The 10,874-nt window shown below is 39.0% G+C and overlaps 1 protein-coding gene across 1 annotated transcript; it reads right to left on the reverse strand.

Moving 5' to 3' along the window:
• Positions 1-3,076: 3,076 nt before the first annotated feature.
• On the reverse strand, positions 3,077-10,219 carry LOC145791235 (uncharacterized). Its single transcript, XM_082871561.1, has 2 exons — positions 10,027-10,219; positions 3,077-3,522 (listed from the first exon to the last, which is right to left on the reverse strand). Exons 1-2 carry the CDS (start codon positions 10,217-10,219, stop codon positions 3,077-3,079), a joined length of 639 nt encoding a protein of 212 aa, XP_082727687.1.
• Between the last annotated feature and the right edge of the window lie 655 nt (positions 10,220-10,874).

The raw sequence follows: 10,874 nt of genomic DNA on the forward strand, positions 1-10,874 counted from the left end.
GCCATTCTTGTTTCATCATGTTTGGGATAGGAGTTAGCCCAAACACGGGAAACGAGGAGCGTTTCATACTCCAAGTGATGAAACGTGCCTCGATTCCCGGTCGCCGACACTCTTGACCATCCATGATAGAGTTGTTGGCTTTAGATGCTTATTTGTGCATTCATGTCACATTAAGTCGTGCAATCCGACTCCTCGATCATCATGCATCGAGATGCGTGATTGGTGATCCGAGGATCGAGGGTTACACTCCCTAGAGCCTATGCTATGATGGGGAGAGTGGTCGAGCACACATTTGTTGAAAATACCTTGCCATGCTTCCCTATTGCTTTGTGTTGCAGAAAACCAGAATCCAGGGGCAGAAAGTGGTCGGCCGACCAGGTTTTCTGGCAGGCCGACCACCCTTTTTGGTCTCCACCACAAAGGGGTCGGCAGGTGGTCTCCCATGTCATTGGCTGGTCGGCAACCCTCCCACGACTTCCCAGAGTGGAGTTTCAGCCTCTTGGAGCTTCGTGTAAGTTTCTGAAATAAATTGCAAACAAAGGCGAGATGAAGCATCACGATGGATTTCCCGACGAGGCGACTCGAGCGTGCATGCATCCATTGTCATCCAAAATAGAGCCGAGGCAGTCACATTCATTTAGTTTACATGCTTACTTAGCTAGTTTGTTAATTAGTTAATGTCGTGTAATAATTAGTTGTAGTTCATTATTCATTTAGTTGTGTATTATTTATTCGGACCCTCTGAGGAGGGCAATGTTGTAATAAGTGTGCGTGTGTGTGATGTATGTCTTCCAACCCCACATATTTCTCCCTTTTATTTACCTGCTTATGATGGTTATTTTTAGGGCATATTTTAATTAGCATCTATATGTTCGCATGTTTGCATCCATTCATCTGTCTTGCATGCACCGGGCTCGGCGCGTCATACTAACTGCATTGTATTTCAATTCCAGGTTGAGCATATGTTATCTGTTGCATTTCATATGCCATGTTTAGAATAGCTAAGCCTATCTTAGTTGCATTTTGCATGTGTTGCATTAGCCATCTTAACATGAACTAGGATCATGCATTGATTACTAACTAGTTTCTGTTTTGGCTTGGAGTACTCGGTAAGTATTTATGCTTTAGCATCCTTGCATGCGTGTGAGTGAGCAATCTAGTCTATACTTGTTTTGCTGTGCGCATCACGTAGTAATTCTAGGCTAATAACCAGAATAAGAGCACATATGTTTTCAAAACTCGATATCATGCTTAGTAGTGACCGATCTTTGATCGGGCGAGCGGGGGTGCTCATAGTTGACCTTCCCCAATCGTACCCAAGTTCCCGAGCCGAGGCAACTTTGGTGATGACGGACACGTGGCCTTAGGCAACGAGTCAGGGTTTCCTAAATTCCCTCAAAATAAATATTTAGGTGGCGACTCTGTATTTGGCAAAGCAGTCCATGTTTGGCACTTCTTTCTTAAAATCAATTTTTAAAAAATGATTTGCCAGATTTGGACTCTTTGATGATTCATCGGTCTTGCATTGCACTCTGCGAGATTAGATACAGGACTGTGATATTGAGTCCTGAACTGTAGTAAGCCCAAATGAACAAAACGGGATTCCCTCCCGGGATGTTCAGGGACGTCTACAACCTCCATCAAGAATTTTGCAAAATAAGCATTTCCAAGGTTTGCATGATTCAAGCGCATGTTCAAATTTAAAGACAGAACATGTATATCCTTCCATAGAGAAGAGTGTCTTAATAATGCATTCATAATTTTCTCACGGACTCCCTTTGGTTATAATTGGTACGATTTGTCGAAAATCTCCACTAAGAACAACAGTGATATCCACAAATGGTTTTTCACTATCACAAGTGTCCCAAAGTGTGCGATCAATTGCCTCAACACAATGTCTATGCTGTATAGGAACTTCATCCTAGATTATAAGTTTTGTTTCTCTAAATAGTTCTGCTTGTAATGATTACTTGCTAAATTCACAAATTGAATTTTCCAATACATCCAATGGAATGAAAAATGTTGAATGAGCAGTGTGACCTCCTATTAACAACAATGATGTAATTCTAGATGAAGCCATAGTAATAACAATATGGCCAAGGCTGTGACACTTCAATGCAATTGTATTATTGTACAAAAAAATTTTTCCTGTTCCGGCATGTCCATTCAGAAAGAAAATAGTTTCTTTATTTTCAAAGACTGACAAAGTGATTGCATCATAAGTTGTTCGTTGATCATTGTTGAGGCGATCAATAATAATTTCTACATCTGCCTATTGTGCCTTATTCTGTAGCTGTTAATGTTTGAATATAAACCTATTACCAACTACTGCACTCCAATTTGTAGAAGGTTGTGGCATTGGCGGAAAGTCAATTAAACTTTTTCCTAATTCTTGGAGCATTTGATTGAAAAAATAGAGACCATAATCTTCAATTTGAGCGTCAGTTGGTTCAGAAAATGGCAAACAATGTTCGAATCTTGTGTGCAAGATCATCACATATATGCATTGAAAATTGATTCCATAACGCATATGGTTGTAGTAAAGAGTACTGAGTAAGAATAATAGTAAACAATCTCCTCAATTGATAACCAATTTTCATAATTGTAGCCTCTTTAAGACATTGTATCCATCAGTCATCATCTTCTAAAAGTCCTCTTGCAACACATGTTGATTTAAACGTATCATACAAAACATTGTTGACCGTACGTAAGCATTGAAACAATTTTGGTCCTTTGACAACAGTTAATAGAAAACGCAAATAAAATCTTTCACCACAATTAGGGCTAGCAAAGCACATTCTACCAATTACATATTCTTGCTGTCTTCGTTTCTATCTCTTTTTTGAATTAAGCCAAACAAAATGTTGTGGAAATTCTTGGTAAGTGAATGGACATTCATCTTCCATAGAAGCGCAACATGAAAAACCCCAATAAGAGTTGACATTTGTTGCCCAGCTTTAGAAACAATTGCTTCTAATGATTCATCAGGATTAAAAAGAACACGATGCATTCTAGTTAAATGAAGTGCTAAGCGTACAACTGTTGGCATCTCTGCATGCAATGGATGACCAAATATTCACCAAGCAGCTTCAGGAGGTCCAATATACCTCACATCATGATATTGTTGGATCTCATTTATCAATTCCAACACCATCGTTGTACGATCATAGCCCTTGTAAATGTACTTGTGTATATACTTGGCACATCTCATTCCGGCACAAAGTTCCACATTTATGTGACAGTTGAAACGTTTAGAAAGATATGCATTGTATGGTACGACATCTCCATTATCAACTTTTTGACCCCTCACAATATGAACTTGACCATTATTGCGACGACGATAGATAGGATATCCATTTTGATCCATAATAGTTGTTTCGGCGAACGTTAGAAGGTATCTCTTAGTGCATTTACCATTTTCCATACATGGTGTTTGTGGATTTTGAGCACCACATGGTTCATGTACCATACAACACTTGATAGTTTCAAAAAGCATAGATTCATCTTTTGGATATGGAAATTCTACACAAACCAATTTGTTTACTTGAGCACGTATCTGAATTTTGTTTAGACCCTTAAGAAATAGAAGTGCATGCATATGAGGAACCTCGTTTTTAGAATTCAATTATAAAAACATGCACAACTTTATTACCAAACACTTGGTTTGTTTCTATTTCCTTTATCAAGCACTTTCTCTTTAACTCAAAAACACGGGCAATTAAATCATGACGATCAATAGGTTTTTGGTGCGGTAATAATGCCGAAGTAATTTTTGGCTAATTAGGATTTGGAGTCATGGTAAGAAAAATGTCTGAATGTTGGTTGTACCGTGTGATAGCCGTTGAATCTTGAAAGATTTCAAACATGTGTCTAAGACCTCTAGGAAATGAAGATGGCAAAACAAACTTTTGACCAATTTGATTGGGTCGTAGGTCATTTGGATCAATATCTATTATTCGGTTCAACTTGGACCGGTGGAGGCAGAGGAGGTAAAGGTTGTTACCTCTGTTGTTGCATCATTGCCTCTGTCAGGGCCGCAAACATTTGTTCCATTCGGCTCATTCGAGCCTCAGATGATTTAGCTGTATTGTCACTTCTTGTATTTTCCATTGCTATAGGTAAACAGAGCATTATAAACATAGGCAAATAGTCTTTTTCACAACATTCAGATTATTTGTTTCAATGCCATGTGGTTATGGTCAGATTTAGTTTTCACTTTCAACGAACATATACTTACACATCCAGATAAAATGTCCCTACTTCTTACTAGGACACCCTAAGCTCGTATGGACTCGTGTGTGTGGTAGAACACGTGCTCTGATACCACTCTACACAACCCAAACCTGCCCCTATAGGTTTAATGTTGTAACCGGCCCGTAATCCTTAGATTACCAAAGGCCTCTGAACAAAATAACTTATAATTAGGGGATGTTGAAGCAAATAAAGAATCATACATAGCCTAATAAGCTGTGGAGATGTATATGGGACATAAAAATTTAAAATTGTATATACACTTGTGACATCATAATTAACATAGTCATACGTCACTCACAGATACAGATAAGACAAAAGCGGGACTTAAACCAATTTATAGAGAAACTGAACTTGCTCATAAACCCAAAAGAAAACAAAGTCTTAACACATGCTATTTAGACTTGATCCGCTCACAAAAGGGAACCTCCTCGGAGGCACAACAGTTGGCTGACAAAACAGAGATACCAGGTCATCAACTTTGAACCTGGTCACGTGCCTGCTCACCTACATACATAAATATAAACAATGAGCGAGAGCCTAGTGAATAATAACAAAGTAAAGAATTTAATGAATGATGTCCCATATCAGATTTCAAATTAGAAACAGATCCATATTCATATACTTTCTAGAAATCATCAGCAGGTATTTGTGATACATCCATTTAGCTATTATGACATATCAAGTTTACATAGTCGGTACCGACAACCATTAAGGTCCATATCTTGCGTGCAAGTAGCCATGGTATTGTTACCCATAGGTGAGGGCCACATGAATATAGGCCTCGGTATTGTTACCCTCGGGCAAGGGCCACGTGAACATAAACCACAATATTGTTACCCCCGGTCGAGGGCCACGTGAACATAAACCACGGTATTGTTACCCCTGGGCGAGGGCCACGTGCATATTGGGATGCTACAAATATATTTCCGAAAGATGGACATTTATTTATGATTCATAAAATAACAATTCAGAAAATAGATCATATTATATCAGTTAGAAAATATTTACAATTAAACATAGCTTTACAGGGTTACTACTCACAAATGGCTCCAAGCAAACAGATAGAGTAGACAGATCAGGTAACTTGCAGTGCGTGACCTACATAGATACAGAACGAATATGTATAGAATTACACACTCAGAATCATAACTTAGTTCTCTCTTATTTTGGTGTGTTCTACTTTTATTCCTCATTTTTCTGACTTAATTAGGGCTTAGAAATGCCTATAATGATATGAGGATGCCAAAATGTGATTCAGAACACTTAGTCAAATTTGCTGAAAATAGGGGTCCCGCTGGTGCGCATCTTCCTTCACTTGAACAGACATGAAAAAAGTGAGTGTTCGCTCGAGCGGTTTGGAAACTTTGCAAAAGTACTGGTTATGTGATTTTCACGCTCGACGGACGTTTGACGGTCGCTTGAGCAGTTTGCAAAAACATGAAACTTCTGGGAGCTCATATTTCACGCTCGAGCGGACGTCTGGTTGCTCGAATGAAAGTGTAAGGTTACAGAGTGGTTACTCGAGAGCAGACTCTGCTACTCGAGCGGAAGTGCAGAATCTGGGATTTCTAAATGAAAGAAAGAAATGCAGAATGTGTTGAATGACCATCAACTGATGGAAATGACTCTCAAATGAAAGAAATGAGTGGCAAGTTGATTCTTAAAATGAGGTTATTCGCATGAAAGTTAGACAAAGAAGAGCTAAGAACTACATAAGATAAGCTATGTACAAAGACTAATGCTACAACAAATGAACTAATCAAAGCTTGAATCAATTAAATAGAGTAGGACGGCCCTAAACTAGTCTCTAATAAGCCCAAAACAGTGGCTGAAAAGGTAAAAAAAGAGCTAAGGTAAAGATAATAAAGCTATGTAAGCAAAAACAATGAGGGGTGGCCAACCCCTCTAATTTCAAGACTTCAAACCAATTTTTTTGGCCTTAGTTCAATTCTGAAAATCAAAGAAAAAGAGTGTAAAGGAGCCAAGGGTTGAGCTATAAAAATAGGTGCAAGTAAGGGTGTTAACCTTACCACCATTAGTAGCTTATCCAAACCCAAGTTCCAAAACTTAAAATGGATGCAAAACAGTCTAAGAATGCAAGAAATAGGTAGAAATGAAGTAAGCAAAAGCAAGAACAAAAGTTACAAGCTTATACCTCTCAAAATGGAGTAAGCTTTGGTTGATGATCAAACTCACTCTTGACACACTCTCAAGTTTGAATTATGCTTCTCAAGGGTCAATCAAGGCTCTAAGATGATGAGTCAAGATTGTGTATGGTGCATAGAGATGATGCAAGGTTGGTAGGTTAACTCAAAGGTAGGTTGCAATGAAAGAAGGAGGAGGAAGGAGCTCTCTCTATGTGTATAGGCTTTCTTTCAATTGTTCAACCTCCAAAACAGAGATATATGGTCATATTTATAGAATTTGAGCACAAAAGGTGATAAATATCTTCAAAAGTGGACAGCTGGCAGCCTCCCACCCATAATAGTGTTTCTCACTACTGAAGACCGGCCGACCCTTAATAGCCACGGCCGACCCTCAATGAATTCCCCTGTTTTTCCATTTTAGCCTCAACACAGGGTGGCACAAGGTGTACAAGGGAATTTCTTAGGTATGATCAATGGGAATATGGAAGATTTGGGGTTATTTCAAAGCTTGAACAAGACTCCTTCATTGAGACCTCAAACCACGCATAATACAACTTTCATTATCGAGTGTACTGAGTAAAGTGCTGGAGCCTTGCGGGCGGTCAAAAATGGGGTGTCCACACATAGGTCCCTCCATGGTTTTGCCAATCAACCTTTATCAATGGGATCTCTTTGTTCCTCAATCTTTTGATTCTTCGATTAACAACTTGGATCGGCCATTCTTCATACGTGTAGTCATCCTTTAGCAATACATGTGTCGGCTCAATCACATGTAATGGGTCTCTCAAATAATCCTGAAGCATAGAGACGTGAAAAACATTGTGCATATATTCCATCACAAGAGGTAAGGCCACTCGGTATGTTACTGAGTTGATTTTCTCTAAAACTTCATACGGGCCAATGTATCTTGGTGCTAGCTTTCCTTTTACCCCAAATCGTATTTGACCTTTCATCGGAGTCACTTTGATAAATATATGGTCACCAAGGTTTGATTGGTTCGTTCAGACTAGCCATCGGTTTAGGGATGACAAGCACTACTCATCCTTAAATCAGTTCCCAAAGCCTGTTGTAAACTCTACCAAAACCTTGACGTGAACTTCGAATCTCGGTCAAATACAATAGATATTGGCACACCATGCAATCTCACAATCACATTCATATAAATGTTAGCCAGCTTATCCGCATTATAAATAATTTTAACAGGCAGAAAATAGGCAGATTTAGTCAAACGATCAACTATGACCCAGATAGAATCCGTACCTCGAGAAGAGTGAGGCAAACTCACAATGAAGTCCATAGTGATATGCTCCTATTTCCATTCTGGTATTGGGAGTGGTTGAAGTAATCCAGCAGGTCGTTGATGTTCAGCTTTAACTTGTTGGTAGTGCAAACATCTGGCTACAAAGTTAGCAATACTCTTATTCATTCTAGGCCACCAGAAATTTTGTTTCATGTCATGGTACATCTTTGTATTCTAGGGATGCATAGAAAATTTTGAATTGTGAGCTTCGGTCATAACATGTTTTCTTAAATCAGAATAATCCGGTACACAAAGTCTATTCTGAAATTTTAACACATCACTTTCAATTACGAACCCGGGCCTCGGTTTTGACTCAATTTCATCGAAAAATTTCTTCAACAATTCATCTTCATGTTATTTCTCTTTAATGTCTTCAACGATTGCAGGTTGAGCAAAAATGGCGGCTAAGATCCCGCCTTATTCACGTAGCACAATTTCAATCTCATTCCTTTCTAGCTTACATATTAACTCCTTTTGACCGGTGAGTAAACATGACAAATTACCCATGGATTTTCGACTCAAGGCATCTGCAATGGTATTGGCTTTTCCCGGATGGTACAAGATTTGCAAGTCGTAATCCTTGATCAATTCAAGCTATCGTCTCTGTTTCATATTCAATTCTTTTTAGGTGAAGAAATATTTCAAACTTTTATGATTGGTATACACCTCACAAGTCACTCCATATAGATAATGGCGCTAGATTTTCAAAGAAAAAACCACAGCTGCTAGTTTCAGGTCGTGAGTCAAATAGTTGTTTTCATAAGGACGGAGTTGCCGAGAAGCATAAGCAATTACCTTCCCATTTTGCATCAGCACGCAACCCAAACCTTTGTAGGAGGCATCATTGTAAATCTGAAACCCATCAGTTCCATTAGGCATGGTCAAAATTGGTGTAGTTGCCAATCTAGTCTTCAATTCTTGAAAGGCCGACTCCCGTTGATCGTTCCAGTCAAACAGTACATTTTTTTTGTGTTAACTGTGTCAATGGCATGGCAAGTTTGGAGAAGACTTTCACGAATCTGCGATAATAGCCTGCAAGCCCCAAAAAACTTCGTACTTCTAACACATTGGTTAGTCTTGGCCAGTCCACAATAGTTTCAATTTTGTGTGGGTTAACCGAAATACTATCCTTGTTAATTACATGCCCCAGAAATGCTACACTGTCAAGCCAAAATTCACATTTGGAAAATTTTGCATATAGCTTCTTTTCTCTCAGAGTTTGTTACATGGTTCTTAAGTAATTCTCATGATCTTCCCTGCTTTTGGAGTAAATCAAAATATCATCAATAAATACAGCAACAAATTCATTCAAATATGATTTAAACACCCTGTTGATAAGGTCCATGAAGGCAGCAGGTGCATTAGTCACCCCAAACGGCATTTCCAAAAATTCATACTGTTCGCATCTAATTCTGAATGCAGTTTCTCTACATCTTCCGCCTTAACTTTTAACTGGCGATACCTGGATCTAAGATCTATCTTGGAGAACACTTGTGCTCCCTGAAGTTGGTCAAATAGATCATCTATTCGGGGCAATGGATATTTGTTCTTCACAATTACCTTGTTCAACTCACGGTAGTCAATACACTGCCTCAAAGACCCGACTTTCTTTTTAACAAGCAACACTGGAGCACCCCAAGGTGACGTGCTCGGACGGATAAATTTCTTGTCTACAAGTTCTCAGAGCTAAACTTTTAACTCTTTCAATTCAGAAGTTGACATTCTATATGGGGTTTTGGAAATTAGTTGTGTTCCAGGTACAACATCAATAGTAAACTCAATTTGCCTATCAATTAAGTCTCCTGGCAATTAAGTTGGAAATACATCAGGAAATTCATTTACTACAGAGATGTTCTCTACAGTGGGATTATCAAAAGTCATCGTTAAAACACAACACATATACCCTCTACATCCCTTCCTAAGCAATTTAATAGCTTTCATGGCAGAAATCAAGTATGGGAGAGGGACCACCCCATTCCTAGTAAACACAAACTCAGGTAACCCAAGTGGACGAAATATAACAGACTTATTCACACAGTCAATAGTTGCTCGTTAACCAGTCCATACCCAATATGCAGTCGAAATAATCAATTCCCAAAGGCAATAAATCAACATACAATATCACATCACCAATCACGATATCACATGTCGGGTACACATACACATATACCATAGAACCCCTAGATGGAATAGATACAGACAATAAATAATTCATGGATTCTAAGGGTCTAGTTAATTTCTGAAAAAAAGCATGCGATACAAATGAATGCGTGGAACCAGAATCAATTAGCACATAGGCATTTTGAGCACAGATAGAGATTATACCTGACACCATTGACTCAGTATTCTGTACATTAGCAGGCACCAATGCAAACACTCTCCCTTGCCTTAGCATTTCATTTCTAGTGTTACCCTTGACATTAGTTCTTGCATTTGACCTTGCCACAGAAGTAGACCCGGTTGAACTTGCCGCAGGACGGTTAATATCATCGGATCTCAGCGGACAACCCCTAACCATGTGGCCAGTTTTGCCACACCGAGAACACGTACCCGATGCATAGTAACATGCACCTTTGTGCTTCCTTCCGCAATTAGGACAATTAGAAATAGATCCACTATTCTAACTAGAGCTGTTGGAGGATCCTATATTCTGCCTTTCTGGAAATGACCGACCTCTCTTGAAATTAAATCTGGATCTTTTACTCTTTCATTCAGTTGTTGGAGCTGGAGCTTGTTTCTTTGCTGCCAAAATGGCCTCTGCTATCAATGCTCTATCAAGTACTTCCACACACATAGGCAACTTTAGCACGCCTACTCGATCAAATACATCCAAATCCAATCCCCCTTCAAATTTTTGAGCCTTTTTGTAATCTGTGTCGACCATATGAGAAGCAAATCTGGCCAACTCAGTGAACTTAGCTTCATACTTGGCTATAGACATCTTGCCTTATTTGAGTTCTTGAAATTCCGACACTTTTCGATCTTTGAAGCATTGGGAAAAGTACTTGTTGCAAAAGATTTCATTGAATTGAGCCTATGTCATATCCCCATTATTATTGCGGATTAATAACCACCATCTTCGAGCTTCATCTTTTAAAGTGTAGGTGGCCAAAAGGACTTTTTGTGTCTCGGAGCACGAAAACACTTCAAATAGCTTCTCCATTTCTAGTAGC

Source organism: Camellia sinensis, chromosome 5 (genome assembly GCF_055761805.1).
Source record: "Camellia sinensis isolate YWXY chromosome 5, ASM5576180v1, whole genome shotgun sequence".
Taxonomy (NCBI): Eukaryota; Viridiplantae; Streptophyta; class Magnoliopsida; order Ericales; family Theaceae; genus Camellia; species Camellia sinensis.